This window comes from Musca autumnalis, unplaced genomic scaffold, assembly GCF_047663935.1.
Source record: "Musca autumnalis isolate F117 unplaced genomic scaffold, ASM4766393v1 scaffold_3, whole genome shotgun sequence".
Classification (NCBI taxonomy): Eukaryota; Metazoa; Arthropoda; class Insecta; order Diptera; family Muscidae; genus Musca; species Musca autumnalis.
This window is the reverse complement of record NW_027411866.1, coordinates 215,848,043-215,864,806: the sequence shown is the minus strand read 5'-3', so window position 1 is coordinate 215,864,806 and position 16,764 is coordinate 215,848,043. Positions and strand designations below refer to the sequence as shown.

Genomic DNA, 16,764 nt, shown 5'->3' with positions numbered 1-16,764 from the left:
ATAAAACAATAATAAATAATTACGCTACTCAAATAAGTCTGCTTACGACCGGCTAACAAAACTTCCGGAATTTCCATTGGAAACAGTAGCCTCAGCATCCACACCAGCAGCAACAGTATCTCCCTCACAATTTAAAATATTCATGCATCGAGTTATGTCATATTCATCCTCCCGACCATCAGGAAGCAAAACCAACGCCTTAGGGTTATCTTCACTCCTCAGTTTAAACTTTCGGATCTTATTACTTCTCCACAGCTTACGACATAGATACATTAATTTGGAGGCTGCACGATTATGATGGTCATTCAGGTATACTCTACTTCTAACAGGTGTACCAGTAATATCGCCAAGCAAAAATGAATTCCGACGCTTTTGGTACTTTGCCATAAGACTGTCTCTAAGAAGAACAGAATTAAACTTAACAAGCACGGATTTACCCTTTGAAATATAGCAGCAATGATTGATGTCACTAGGGCAAACATCAACTCCACACAACGCTGCAATTTTTATTATTGGGTCTCGTAATGTTTTAATACCATCAGGCAAACCACTGACAATAATATTTGTCCGATTGAGGCGCCTAGTAAGAACATCACTATCAATATCAGACTCTTGCTTTGCTTGCTCAATAAGTTTAATAGCAGCATGACAACGCTGCACAGACTCCTCCATTTGTTGTAACCGATCATTAACCTCCGAACGTATGGTTTTTACAATATCTTTAATTCTGACCATAAAACTCTCAAATTGTTTCTCTAGACATTCTTTATAGGTCTCAAACTCTTTTTGTATTTTATCAATGGCCTGCGCACCAACATCCAAACAGTTCATATTCTCATCATCCACATTGATAGCATCAGGGGGCTCATTGTTATTGCCATTACTATCAGAAACATTTTTAATACAAATTGGACATTTAAACAAAAACATCTTATTCATTCTGTTTTTGTATAGGAAAGTGTGCTGTTCTTTTGTCACATTGACACAGTTAATATGGAAATATAATCCACACATACAACATCCAATACTGTTCTGGTTACTTTTGACCGTACAGCTACATGTTGGGCATGTATATGTTTTTGTTGCTCTTGTTCCAGATGGCATGATTAATAGAACAAGATAAAAAACTAATACCAAATACGCAAGCAGTCAGCAATGACTAAGGCAGTAGATACTATCAACAACAAAAATGCAATGCTAAAGACTCTTCAGTAAAGAGAATCCCAGCAACGGTCTCCAATCACTCCAAACAAAATCCAGCTGTTTGTAAACAAATGCACACCAACACAGAAAGCAACTGCTCCACCAATTAATTTCCCAGCAACAATTAGTATTCGTACAGCTTTTGTACAAACAGCACAGCGCGGCAAATTATTATTTTATTTTCTTCTTCTTCTCTCTGCAAACAATGCAGTTTTATGTACTTCAATAAATACGGACTTTTAAGGATGTCCTCCAACAGCAATTGACGACTCCAAAACAAACTTTATTTTACATAAACAAATAAAGTGTTTAACACTGCATTTAATAATTATTTATTAAATTTTATATATTTTTCCGGGAGCAAGAAAATTTATTGACACATCTCGACAGGGTTGCCAACCAAAAAAAAAATTGAAGAAATGGATAAAAACATGCACGTGCGTTTTTTTAATGTCTTTCTTTCTGTGTAACAATTGATAATTTCTGCCATTTTTATACATTTTTCGTAGTGCTTTTCGGTCTTAGTCAGTGGAGATTTGTAGTGGTTTTCAACGCAACTTTTCTGTAGCGATTTTTGACTCGAAACAGTTGGCATCCCTGCTCTCTAGTACATCGCAAAAGCACTGAAAGGTTTCTTCAAGCTGTTTTGACCTTGAGAAGGTGCACATTCAAGGCCAAAACTGCCTGAAGGAGTGTTTCAATGCTTTTGCGATGTACTAGAGAGATCTTAATTAATCAGAAATAAAAATGATACATACATGTTTGCTTTCTACCTATGTTAAAAATGCGTATTTGTGACTTTTTGAAAGACGTAGCTTCGCAGTTGTTAAGTACAACGGCGTTAAGAAACATAATACTTCGCAGATTTTCAGTAATTTGTAAAGCAACTGATGATGCGGAAGTCAGCCCTTCTTAGCCGTCCTGTTAGAGCTGGCAAAAACCATCGATATTCCCAACATTAGATATTTTCGATATAATATTTTAAAATATCGATATTATCGTTAAGTTGTCAACAGCATTAATTTGGAGATGAAAATGGCGGAAATGTCCATGCTTTTCTTGACATTTTGCACAAGTAGTTCACAGAAATGTAAAGGAGAATAAACAATTGCTTTTATTTTATAAAAAAATATTAAAAAAATACATTTTACTTTTCTAAAAAATGTGTACGTGTGACTACGGACTTACTTTCTTACACACACAAAACCGAAAAACAGCAAAATTTCTATTTATTTCAATGAATTTTAGGTTGGGACTTTTTGTTCCGATAGTATCGATAGGCAAAACTATATATCGATATTGAGTTTTAAAAAAAACAATCGATATTATCGATAGTGCAATCGATTTTTTGCCAGCTCTACGTCCTGTGCATGGCGGAATAAGAAGGTGTTACGTCGATAACAATTGCCCTGTTCCAGAACCTGCAAGAAGCTACTATTTTTTACTACGATAACATTTTTTCCTTTATGTTATCGGAAAAATAGTAAAAATTAGTAGATTCTTGCAGTTCTGGAACAAACCAAATAATCGGTCAATTTACCACACCAAACGTCAAAATATCGCATTACTGTGAATTGCTTGCTTACCTTTTGTATGTAATTTTATTCACAATAATGCATTTTGACAACTAATGTGATAATCAGCTGTTTTTGCCGTTGTACCTATATTATTGTGCCATGGTCCTGTGCAAAATGTGGCAATAACAATGGCAACCCTAACATTTAAAAAAGGCCATGAGAAATATGTGGATTAAAATTATCATTGATATTTGCACTGTTATTGTTGTTGATGGTGGTGGTGTAGTGTTGTTGTTGTACTGCTGCCTTAAACGGGGAAATGAATATATTGAGGCAATTAGTAGTAGCTAACTATACTGAATTGAGTTTAATTAAACATGCAAAACAATGCATGCATCATCATCATCATCCACAACAACAAAGTCGTCATCCTCCCCACACCCAAAAACACCACACAGCAACACCATTTTAATTCATACCGTATAGAGAAAAATCCCTGAATTGCATATCAAACAGCAACCGCCGCACAACCAAGGTCGGGAAATGCATGAAAACATAGAGATGACAATTGGGGAAGAATTTTTTGGGGACAGGGAGGTTTTCATAAAAGACACAATTTTCCTTAAATAAAAATTTGAAATTGGATTTTCACAATATTTTCTATATTACATCACCAGCGACGATAAGTTTTGTTCTATCTTACATCACATTAATAAATAACGACGACGTGCTATGCATGTGGAGGAAATCTAGTTTTTTTTCTAAATTTTTAAATTAAGTATAACCCCCCAAGCAACCATTGAAATGAGTTAGATCGAGAGTATCTGAGAAATAGAACTAAATATCTATTTATTATGATGAGAAGAAAAATGCATCGGCAATTTTCCAATCAAAAGACGACACACACAGATGTTCGCATACACCACTAGCAGTAATAACGGCGGCGGCAGTAGTTGACGACGACGCCGTCGACCAAAATGACGTCTGCGACCAATCATGCACACTATTGTACGTTTTTGTAACAACTAACCCCACATATGATTTCTTTGCTTATAACGGCCATTGTTTGACAAATGTTAAGAGAGTCTCTCAACAATACCAAAACATAAGTTGAGGGCATCATTGGGCTACACCACATTATAGGAAATAAGCACAATTATTTAGAAATGAGAACACCCGATGTAAGGAAGAACAAGAAGGTGCATTTTAATTTCGTTTTTTTTTTGCTTTTCTTTTTACAAAGAAAATCAAAATAACAAAATAAATAAAATAAGAAGAAGATACACTAGTAACAGAGAAATAGAGAAACCAATTCAAGAAATAAATGAGGCATTTGTTTTTTTATCTTTTTGCTATTTGTTGTGTGTTTTTCATATTTCTCTGATGTAAGTGGAAAACAAAAATTTATTTTTTGTATATGATATGAGAGGGAGGTGTTGGAAGGCGAGGTGGAGAGGAGTTCGGCTAGTAATAATAGTAAAGCGTGTTGTTTGTGATAATATTTATTGGGAAGAGAAAACATAACCTAAACTAAATTGTATACAGAGAAAATTTAAGAAAATAAATCAAGTGAATAAAAAATTTAAGTCACCTTTTTTCAAAGAGCTGGGGATATTTTTGTTTCTTATTTGCACTTGCAAGCAAAATCACTCAGCCCAGCGTTTTTTTGGTGTGTTTCTGCAGTACAAATTTTCTTCTTCTTTGAGGTGGTAACTCAAATAGAAATCCAACGCCTTTTTCAAGTGTTTTGTCTTTTGTCTTCTCTCTTCTTTTATGCTTTATTTCAATTTGAATTTGTTTTTAACAAACTTTTTTTGTTTAGTTGTGTTTTCTTTATGTTGTTGCTAATTATAACAAAAAAACCAAAAAATTATAAAGGTAAAAAATAGTACATTTCGTATTTAAAACGACATAGAAAAAATGAAGCTCTTCACCGACGACGGACGACAATACACCGCCACAGAGAGAGTAGGCACAATGATAAGTAAATTTTTTTTGGACCATGGGGGAAAACGCAACTTTTTTCGGGCCTGGTTTAAATTTCTCGCTCTTTGCATTATTTCTTTTTTTTTTGCACTCACACTTTCTCTCTCTCGCACTTTTCACAAAAACATGCACTCTTGCTCTCCCTCTCTCTGTGGTTTTCATTTGATTCTTTTCTTCACAAACACAAAAGTGCGCATACATCACACACACACACACATCTAGCCCGCTCACACTTTGCTGTGTGGTGTGTATTCTCCTCCGCGCTACTACATCTGTTCGGCTTTTGTTGTTCTTGTTTTTACCGTTTCACACGAGAGTAAATACTCTGTAACATTAACGAGCAACGAACAAAACGAGCGTTTACTTTGTTAGACAGTTGAATTTTTGCCTCAGCGGACCGCGACCGTGCGAAGACACAAAAGCAAAGCAAGCAGGCAGGCACCAGCAAATATACGCGATTCAGAAAAACGCGACGAACGAAAAATTTGTCTTGCTATTTTACTAATGCTGCTTCTTCTTTTTTTATTATATTGTTATTATTCATCCGTTTGTAATGAAAGAAAAATAATTTTTTAGTGACAATTTTGATAGAATTTTTTGCAATTTCAACAAAAAACAAATTCTAAAAATCATAATTAAATAAAAAAACTAAATAATAAAAAAGAAAACATTTTATTCAATCACTTGAGAAGCATTTCTATTAAAAAATAAAAAATTGATTTTTTATTTGCTGCTGCCCCTATGCGTGTGCTCTCTCCTAAATTGTTGTGTGTGTGTGCGAATTTAATTTAACAAAAATCAAAAACTCAAAATTTTCAATTTCATAATAGTATCATATTTTTTCTTTCGTTTGTTTTATTTAGAAAAATTCATATTTTCTTTTTGCGTTTTTTTTGGTTAATTGCATTTTCAATTTGTTGCAAAGATCCAACTTTTTTATTTTCAATATCTTCTTTGCTCTCTCGATGCTGTTTGCTCTCAATGTGTCTTCTGTTTTATTATTTTTTTGTTCTCTTCCGCTCAGTGTATTTAATTATAGAGATTATTTTTAAAATCAAAAAAAGAAGAAAAATTTTTCAGCGGACACAACAACTTACGATGGCAACGAACGACAACGAACAACGTCGGTCGAAAGTGCACAAGCCATTTAAATGTATGCGACGATTGAACTGATGTTGATTTTCTTTTCAGCAAATGCGCAGGGTTGTATTTCCAGGGTAGTATGTGTGCTGAATAGACAAATGTATGACAGCAGGGTTCACCAGTCCCGAGTCAATGAATTGGAGGATAAAGCTGTCAATTATTAAACACCGGCACATACAACGAATTTATGTTATGCATGAGGTCAATTTTTCACAAGGATAATGAGGAAAAATAAAGTTGTGGCAGTATCTCTTGTGCGACACACTGAAAATATAACATGGCAATTGTTTAACTTTTAGGAGAGAGAGGAGGTGAAGGAGCTCCCTTTCTGCCTTCTTACCCATAAACTCAAGACATTTTCATGAAAATTTTCATAGTCTGGCACAAGACTATAGCTCTGTTCCTTTACGTTCAAGAATCTTCAAGTTTTACCACTTTTTACTGGAAAAGCGTTCCTTTACTTTTGACACCATACAATAAATACGGCAACAGTTTACAACGTTTACTACTTTTGCCGGTTTTACCATTTTCAAACGTAAAATAACAGACCATATATTGTGCTAGAAAATATGTTTTTTAATATATAAATTTACAATATAATTGTCGGTAATCAAAAAAAAATTTGTAGAATTCCACTACAGATATTAGAAACCAATCTCAATGCCAATTTTTTGACGTTACTAAAGCTAACAACTAACTATTTAGAAATCAGTTACTTTTGAGTTTTTCTAGGACAAATTTGTCTTGTAAAGACTTTTTAAAGATAGCTTCATTTTTTTGCTTAAAGATAAGGGCAAGTTTTGCTAGGTTTTTTTGCAGGAACGCTTTTTTACAAAAATTTGTCAGACTGAAATTACTTTAGTGTGGACCGGGACTTAAATATTACTTTTGTACAACCCTTGTATTACACAACAAAACATTTCATTTGACATATTTTACTGACAACTTAAATTTTTACCATTTCTGAAATTTCTAGTGTCTGTGTTAAGAGCAACGTCAATTTAAGGTGTGACCAGTCAGTTTAACCCAAATCTTCTCGTATTTCATGGTACAATAATACAGGTAGCATTATCAAGCCAGCTGATGGTAACATAATGTGTCAATTGCATTGAATTGATGTCAAATTTTGACATCTTATGTTACCAACAATTGCCGATGCGGCTACCTGTGTATTTGTACCATGTCGTATTTATCGTTATCGTGTTTATAGTACCCTATCAATGTTGCTCACTTTTGGTAACTTTTTTGCTGAATAAAAAAAGGGAGTTGAAACTCTTGTGCCAGACACTGAAAATAACACATGAAAATGTTTTAGCTTTTAGGAGAGAGCGGAGGTGAAGGGGCTCCCTTCTTACCCATAAGCTCAAAACATTTTCATGAAAATTTTCATAGTCTGGCACAAGACAAAGAAAACGTATGAAAAAAAAAGTAACGTGATGTATGACAAGGGAAGTGAAATAGTATGACAAAAAATTATTTGTTATTAAAAGATAATTAAACACTATACTAGCATAGTCGTGAGGGGGCCAACAACTTAAAGAGAAAAAAATAAACACTATAAAGAGACGATTTTCTTGTAACTCCTAACACGTTTTGGCATTTAATTAACTTTCGTATATCTCCTCTTGTTTTTAAACTATAACCCATAACTATAACCCATAACTATAACCATAATTTAACACCACATATTTGTTAGTTTTGTGGATGATTGTTTTTTCATATTTTACCACCACCATGTCTAACAAGGTACTAAAGACCAACTGTTCTGTTAAAATTCCACTATTCCATTATTAAGTCCGTGTTTAGACACACAAATTTCTCGGGAAAGTAAATTCAGTTTTTAGGCAATAGGGGGTAGGAAAGAGTATTGAGGAGCTCTTTCCTCTCCGCTCTCTCCCAACAAACTCAATTTACTATCCCGAGAAATTTGTGTGTCTAAACACAGACTAATATTCTCAATTCAGCTGTGAAATTTAATCATGCTCACAGTGTTGTATTTTTCGGCATATTTTTTGTTATTCAGCAGTAATTTAAGAGGGGTGTTCACATGTATCTATTTGTTCCCCCATTGAGTGGTTAATTTTTTGTTTTTAAAAATATAAGCTCTGTTCCTTTACGTGCAAGAATCTTCAAGTTTTACCACTTTTTACTCGAAAAGCGTTCCTTTTATTTTAGACACCATACAATTCATATGGGAGCAGTTTACAACTTTTCCCACTTTTGCCGGTTTTACCATTTTTAAAAGTAAAGGAACAGGCCAATAGAAATTCCAAAGGGTAATGCCAAGTTTATACTTGCGCTCCAAAATCCACAGGATTTCACGAAATCCTGAAATACACCCCGGTGTTTACACTTATTTTTTTGTTGATTTCGAACATATCACAATAATCAAGGTAGATGAATATGCGCAGCTGATCGAACATGAATTTTCAAAACAAGTTGTTGTAAATTGAATTAGTCATCAAAAATATACGACAATATAGAACTTTGCAACTTTATTTCGAAAATTATCGTACAATTATCTATATATCGTATAAATTGTGTATAGTACTAACAAATGAAAAAATACAAAATGATTTTATCGTTGAGACATAATAATAATACATTTTGATAGATAAAATTTGTGTTCAGAACTTGCAGCATATTAATACTTGCAGCAGTTTTCCCGTTTAGTGCTAAAAATGTGTTCCCGTACTCCGAAATCTAGCCAGATTTGCACTTCTCTTTGATCAAAAATAGCACCGAATAACACCCTATTCTCCTATTTTTGGCAATACAATTTTGGCCTAGTATAAACTAGCAGCATGTTAATTGGTATCTAGATACGATAGCTATACGTTGATTTTGACATTTCTGCTGCAGTTATTGCAATTTCCGTAATTTTTTCGTTCCCGTATTTTTTAAGAAATTTGTATGGGGAAGCTATTTTTGACAATTCTCTTTTTTTCTGGCACTACCATTAAAAAAGTACGATAACACAATGAAAATAGCACTGTAAGAAAGTTACTTAATATTTCTTTCACATTGTTTACAAATTTTGATACAAATTTTTTTTTTGTTGCAGCAATTGACCATCTACCTTGTTTATTGTGATACGTGAAAAGTGTTGCAACTTTTGGTACTTTTTTAGGCAAGAACGGGGTTGTATATCATCATTTCTTACCATTTTTAACCTGTAAATTGTTCCCTTACTTTTAATAGCATACAATTTATATGATAGCAATTTACCACTTTTACCATTTTTTTCCACTGCTACCATTTTTAAAAGTAAAGGAACAGACCACATGTGTACTGTGATTTCGATGTTGATTTCGCTGAAATCACGAAATGAGATGATTTCATTTTTGTATGCGAAATCATGATAAATTTTGCATCATTCCGCGCGAAATCACGAAACGCCTTCGAAATCACGAAAAGACGCCGAATGTAAACCAAACATAACACTCTGAAATTACAGACAAAAAAGAGGTAGAAATGAACATGAATATGTTGGGAGGAGCGAAGTTCCCACTATCTCTATGTTAATTTTCCGCTGAAATCCAATTGATTTCAGATGAGATTTCATTTAACGTATACACAAAGCAATAAAATCCACTCGATTTCGAAAATGTAAAATTATAGCACGGTTACACTAGGGCTTTTTGTAGGGTTAACGTACTTTATGAGGATTTATTTGACATTTGCGCTATGAAATTGACATTTGAAAACCAAACCCACTGCACAGTGGTTTAGCTTGTATGGGATAGAGCGACAAAAATATTTCTAATCAAGATATCGATCTGAAAATTTTACCGTAAACTAGTAGTGACTAGAAGATAACTTTCCCCAAAAATCGTCAGGATTGGTCCACTTTTAGGTATAGACCCACCATAACGGAACTTACAGTTTTTCTGTTAATTTCAAGATTTTGTCTAAATTTTCAAAGGGAATTCGCTGTAATTTGAAATGTTGTGTTCTATTGTGGTATTAAACATCTTGCGTAGGTCCATGGTCCATGTTTTGGTATATTACCTATATAGACGTACCTCCCGTTTTTTATAATCATCAAACATTCTTGCAAAAATTAATCAATGTATTTCCACGTTTTCGTATAGTCCTATATCATTTTAACTCCCGGTATTTGGAATATTTAACTATTTGCCATAATTTTTTTACATACACGTTTGTAAAAATCGTGACATTTTATGAATTTTATTCTTGACAAGGATTAACTGGTAACAAATATCAACAAAATAAGGCACAGAATATTCTTACTAGGAGGGTTAACATATGGACCAAGGGCATACCAGATTATATTAGATGTAAAGAATGTCTTATAAGTCTTAAACAGGGAATATCTGGAAACTAAGATGTTTTATGAGACGTGTAGTTCGCGAGGATGGGTTGGCATCTATAAAAATAAATACTAGATACAGGATATCTCGATTATGAGAGTTCCCAGATGGACTAAAAATGTACTACACAGGTGGTCCTGCATGTCAATTTAATCATTCTACGTTGTTTAGTTTTCTGTGTGGAGCTTAAATCTACGGCAGGCCATCCGCGTTTTTTACTTTCAACGGCAGATAATTCTTGAAGTGGCACTTATGCTTCAAAAAGTATGGTGTCTTTTATAGCAAGCCAATTTGCATGATGTTTATAATTTTTTATTCTCTTGTTGTGTATCCAGATTTTTGAAAATCCTTTGCAAAGGTAATTTATGAAATGAAATCATATCCCGCAGCACCCACCTGAAAATTTGCTATAATTTCTTCGAATACCGTCCGTCCCATGCTGGCATAGACAAAGTTTTTTGAACACCATATTTCAAAAACATACAAATTTCATTCTATAATCCTATAAACATAATTTTTTATAAAATAAGATCGAAACAAAATGCGATACAACTACACCGATTGCTTGAAAACACTCAAAAACCCTTATACTAAACATTCACAAAACTCCGAGTATACTCAGTATAATGAAAACTGAATAACGCTCGGCAACTTTCGGCAGACGAGATAATTTTTTTCTAATCCTGGACACTTCCACGAACATTTAAGTAGAAATAACGTTAGGATCCGCGAGGATCCAAGGTACTAAAAGTCTATTTCTTTTCACAATATTAAATAAAAAAACACTCACAAAAATACATTTCAAAAGAGATCAATTTTACAACAAAATAAAGATACAACATTATGATGTTATCAATTAAAAACAATAACAATACTTTAACTTCCATTTCTTACTATAGTAATTTTACACATTACTTTTTTGTGATATCACCTGAAACTTGTCACTACATTAATGGAAATTTCAATGTCTCAATTTCTTCAAATGGAAATGCTCACTTCTGTGGCTCTGCTTTAGCAAGTACCGTTAGAAGTTGTAAAAAGAAAGCCGGAATATTAAATTTTGATGTGTCTACGATGGATTTGAATAGTTACAATCGTAATTTGTAGACATCGATTTTTGTATTTTTGTCGCGGGACCACAGTGCAGTGTGGACCGGGACTAAGTCGCATGTTCTGCCGGCTTTAAGTCAACAAGCAACTTAATGAATTAAGCCAGAATTCCTATTATGTGACGAGGCCTTTAAGTGTCTTGATTGAAACGAATTCATAAAAAATTATTTTGATGGTTGTTCTCTGAGGTCGAGAACCTTACGACTTTGTGGTGGTTTTCTACTGCCACGGGCGGATTTATCGTTGCCACTGCTGTCACCGCCTTCACCACCGTAAATAATGCCGCCACCGCCATGAGTACACATTAGAGCTGGCAAATCATCGATATTCCCAACATTAGATATTTTCGATATAATGTTTTAAAATATCGATTGCTATCGATATTATCGTTAAGTTGTCATTGCCATTAATTTGGAGATGAAAATGGCGGAAATGTCAATGATTTTCTTGAAATTATGGAAAAGTAGTTCACAGAAATGTAAAGGAGAATAAACAACTGCTTTTATTTTATAAAAAATGTAAAAAAATACATTTTATTTTACCGAAAAATATGTACGTGTGACTGCGAACTTACTTTCTTACTCTTATGTTACACGCTAAAACTTTCATACGAAACTTTCCCATTATTATGGCGTTCTTAGGTCGAGTTCCCCATTACAGTAATTTCATAAAATTACTTTTGTATGGAACTCGATCTATGAACGCCAAAATAATGGGAAAGTTTCGTATGAAAGTTTTAGCGTGTAACATAAGAGTTACACACACATAACCGAAAAGCAGCGAAATTTCTATTTATTTCAATGGATTTTAGGTTAGGGGTTTTTATTCCGATAATATCGATAGGCAAAACTATCTATCGATATTGAATTTTTAAATAACAATCGATATTATCGATAGTGACATCGATTTTTTGCCAGCTCTAGTACACATACGTTTATCTTAATCGTATAGTTTGTGGCGGCTATTGCGCTTGTTTAATACCTGTTCCAGAACCTGCAAGAAGCTACTAGTTTTTACATCCAACGTTTGAGTAAAGTTTTGTGTCATTTCTGGTAGATAAATAAAAGACAAAGTAAATTTTTCTTTATTTTTCTATCGGAAATGACACACAACTTTACTCAAACGTTAGATGTGTTTAGAGCTTTACGCGCGAAGCGACTCACAATGGACCGTATGTGCCGGGGCCATTAATGGGTACTTTACACGATATGTTTTTTACATATGAGTTGTCACTTCTCCCATACATAATGTACATGCAAAGTGACAGCTCATATGTAAAAAACATATCGTGTAAAGCACCCATAAGGCCTCGTACATTAAAAAATGTGTATGTGGAATGTAATTCGACAGTTTTCTCTTTTGACTCGTTTACAATTAAGCTAAGAACACATCCAACGTTTGATTAAAGGTAGAAACACAATGAAATACGCCGCTTTTTTCACGCTCAGTTTTATGTAAAGGATTAAAGGCTAAGTACTACCTAATTCAAATGCTACCTAATTCATTTGAATTAGGTAGTACTTGGCCTTTAGTCTTTTACATTAAACTCAGCGTGAAAAAGCTGCATATTTCATTGTGTTTCTGCCTTAACGCTATGTGTCATTTCTTGTTGAAGAATAAAGACAAATTGAAACTTGACAGCGCTTTTTCTTTTATTCAACTACCAGAAAAGACACAAAACTTTCTTCAAACGTTGGATGTGTTTAGGACTTTAAAAACAAGGAGAACGGAACTAGAATTTACAACTTTTTGTCATCACATGTTCGATCAGCTGATCTAATACACCTACCTTGTTTATTGTGACAAAGTATCTTCAAAGTCAAAAGTCGACTTACGTATCCCTAGTAAGAACCTTCAAGGAAAAACAGTGAACATCGTTCGTAGGAACCTCCTTTGAAGAAAAAATCATGGCAAAACGTTATGCTGAGCCGTGGTTTATAGTATTATTGTTAGGTTTGGTCACACGGACCTATACGGAAACAGTATTGAATACAACAGATAAGACTTTAGATGAGAATAAACAAACGCCGGCAACCAGCACCACCACAACAGTAAACAAAGCCAAAGAAGGATTGGCCAATGAAGAATATCACGAGGAGTTGGTGGTTCATCCCTTGGCAAATGGATTTGTTAACACCTACTTCCAATTCACTACACGCTGGAGATATGGAAACAAAGAAAATTGTGAGTAACTCTGTTGCAATTCTGTCCAGTGCTTTATAAATCTCTTTTTGTTTGTTATTGCAGTGCACAATACACGCCTAATACCCCGCCCCATTGCTGAAATTCTACTTTATTCCGATGTAAAAGAGTTCCACATTACATTGACTCAGGGTTTGTGGCGTTATGAATCCTGGGGTTATCCGGTGCAAGATGCTGCTCCAGGCGCCGAGGCATGGTCATGGTTTGCTGCTGAAAATCTCACTGAAAGTGAAGTTGATGATCAATGGCAGCGGGTGACAAGTACATTTTCGGGTATAATATGTGCTTCGCTGAACTTTATGGATAAAACCAATACAATTTCGCCACAATATGGTTTCAAACCACAATTTGTAAGTTCTCCACATCGAAATCTAACCAAACATGTACGCTATTCCAGCCTTCCGCGTGAAATCGTATGCACCGAGAATTTAACACCGTGGAAAAAGCTGCTACCATGTAATAGTCACCATGGATTTGCTTCGCTGTTGAATTCGGGAAATGTCCACAACACCAATTACCATTCCTTGGGTATTAAATTCCGTACCTTGTGTAACAATCGAGATGAATGCATATTGGAATTTACCGAATCGGCGAATATGGTATATGATCCCAAACTGTTGGGTTCAAATAATAACATGGATTTCTCGCTTAGACGGATGTTTGGACAAGGTTTAAATGGTCATTGTGCCCTGGCAGATAGTAGTAAGGTTTATGTTAATCTTGATTTGCCGCTACCCTATGAAATGACACCTTTGCCGCACCACAATATCACATCTACAAGAGGTGGCCAAACCAGTCGCTATGGAGTTTATGATATACAAAAACTAAAGGATAATAAGCTATTCAATATTGCATGGGTATTGAGGAAACCACCAAATAATGTTCTCACACCCACGGCTCCGCCGCTGTTGGCTCATCGCAACATTGTTGGCTATGGCCAAGAGAGGGGTAAAATTATAACCCAGATCACTAACAATTATTACCAAGAATTACCCATAGTGCTGCAAGAGAATATACCCTGGTATATGCCCGTCTATATGCATACCCTGCAAATTAAAAATCACAAAACCGGTGAGATTATACAACCAAATACCCTGCAATATCGTCCAGGAGAGCAACGTTCGAGACCCTATTACTTGGAATTGGCTTTTAAAATTCCCAGCAAATCATCGGTGGAAATATCTTTGGATTTTGATTACATATTTCTCAAATGGTTGGAATATCCACCTGATGCCAATCATGGTCATTATGTTGGTTCTAGCGTAATAACCAGCCTCCTGCCAATGGCTCGTAATTATACCTCGGTACCGTTAAGTGGTTATCGTTTTTCCGACTCTTTCAATGCCTCACGAAATTCTTATATTTTAACATTGCGCACAGAGTCCTTGATACTATCCTTACCCACACCGGATTTCAGTATGCCATATAATGTGATTTGTTTGGCCTGCACAGTGGTGGCTCTTGCCTTTGGCCCAATACACAGTGTAGCAACAAAGAAAATTGTTGTAGAACAACAAGATGATGAGGAGCCGCGATCCTTTGTAGGGAAAATTATGAAGAAACTTAAGAGGAAAAATAAAAATCCACCCAAAACCGAAGAAGCAGAGAATACTGTTAACGATGGCAGTAGCAGTGGTCATGACAACGTGAAATAGTTGTTGATATGAATGCATATCTTGCTATATTACTAGTCTATCTAACTATTCCATTTCCACTTGTATGTATTTCCTTTTTTATATTCCAAAAAATAATAACGTTTTTTTGTTGTTTAATAAATGTAATTTATAAAATTATGGCGAAAATCTTTTCATTGGGAGTGTTGGAATTATTTTTTGGGGATAGGTTATATTATTATAGGTTATATTACTCCCTATAGTGGCGTTTCAGAACAGGTGCATTGAACAGATGTAGGAATTCAGACGGCTGCAACATCCATTTTCGACAACACAAAGGAAAAAATGGTATCGTAGTAAAAAATAGTAGCTTCATGCAGGTTCTGGAGCAAAGCTATAATTAATTTATTTCGATAAATGCTCTCATTTGTTAGAGATGGGACGTATTTTATCGTTGTTCGGGGAGTATTTCTACTTGAACAACGTAGGAAACCCGTCCTTCGTTCTCAGAATTTTGTTTGTGAATCAAGTTTGGTTTGGTTGCAAATACTTGCAACTACTTCCCATTTATTTTCTACTCATGGTAGGTCAATAAAAGTAAAATCATTTGTAGTTTCGGACTCCCATCTCTGGTATTTTCTGTAATGGGTACTTTATGCCAAGCATGGTACAATAATACAGGTAGCATTATCATGCCAGCTGATTGTAACATAATGTGTCAAGTGCATTGAATTGACGTCAAATTTTGACACCTAATGTTACCAACAATTGCCGATGCGGCTACCTGTGTATTTGTACCATGATGCCAAGTTTATACTTGCGCTCCAAAATCCAATGGATTTCACGAAATCCTGAAATACACCCCGGTGTTTACACTTATTTTTTGTTGATTTCAAACATATCACAATGATCAAGGTAGATGCATATGCGCAGCGGATCGAACATGAATGTTCAAAACAAGTTGTTGTAAATTGAATTAATCATCAAATATATACGACAATATAGAACTTTACAACTTTATTTGGAAAATTATCGTAAAATTATCTATATATCGTATTAATTGTGTATAGTACTAACAAATGAAAAACTAAAAAAATGATTTTATCTTTGAGACATCGTTATAATAAATTTTAGCTCTGTTCCACAATTTTTTACCACTTTTACACATTTTTCGTTCCCTTACACAAAAAAAATCTAGCAAGACTTGCACTTCTCTTTAAACAAAAATAGCTCCGAATAACACCCTCTTCTCCTGTTTTCTGCCATACAATTTTGGTCTAGTAGAAACTAGCAGCAATCATGTTCATTGGCATCTAATATGATAGCCGATACGTTGATTTTGATATTTATGCTGGAGTTTTTGCAACTTCCGTCATTTTTCCGTTCCCGTATTTTTTAAGAAATTTGTATGGGGAAGCAAGTTTTGACAATTCGCTCTTTTTTCTAACATTACCATTAAAAAGTACGGGAACACAATAAAAAATATCATTGTAACAAAGTAATTTAATATTTTTTTCACATTGTTTACAAATTTTGATACTAAAATTTTTTGTTGCAGCAATTGACCATCTACCTTGTTTATTCTGATACGTGAAAAGTGTTGCAACTTTTGGTACTTTTTAGGCAAAAGCAGGGTTGTATATCATGTGTACTGTG

General features: G+C 34.5%; 2 protein-coding genes across 9 annotated transcripts in view; one reads left to right on the top strand and one right to left on the bottom strand.

Moving 5' to 3' along the window:
• Trf2 (TATA box binding protein-related factor 2) overlaps positions 1–5,923 on the bottom strand; it is a 67,468-nt gene extending 61,545 nt beyond the window's left edge. Inside the window, exons 1-2 of one of the 8 annotated variants that reach the window (XM_073976730.1) lie at positions 5,639–5,923; positions 4,312–4,564 (exon numbers count right to left, since the gene is read on the bottom strand). The gene's annotated coding sequence lies outside the window, so the exon portion shown is untranslated. Of the gene's footprint in view, positions 1–4,311; positions 4,565–4,801 lie in introns of all 8 variants that reach the window. The other 7 variants (XM_073976723.1, XM_073976731.1, XM_073976726.1 and 4 more) reach the window with 7 other exon arrangements.
• A 7,191-nt stretch (positions 5,924–13,114) lies between these two features.
• On the top strand, positions 13,115–15,288 carry PIG-T (phosphatidylinositol glycan anchor biosynthesis class T). The gene is made up of 2 exons (XM_073976722.1): positions 13,115–13,477; positions 13,541–15,288. The coding sequence occupies exons 1-2, from the start codon at positions 13,201–13,203 to the stop codon at positions 15,148–15,150; spliced, it is 1,887 nt and encodes a 628-aa protein (XP_073832823.1). The 5' UTR covers positions 13,115–13,200; the 3' UTR covers positions 15,151–15,288.
• The last annotated feature ends 1,476 nt before the right edge of the window (positions 15,289–16,764 follow it).

Coding starts and splice junctions, on each gene's coding strand:
- PIG-T (XM_073976722.1), top strand. CDS start 13,201: ATGGCAAAACGTTATGCTGAGCCGTGGTTTATAGTATTATTGTTAGGT. Junction 13,478..13,540: donor ATATGGAAACAAAGAAAATT/GTGAGTAACTCT, acceptor TTGTTATTGCAG/TGCACAATACACGCCTAATA.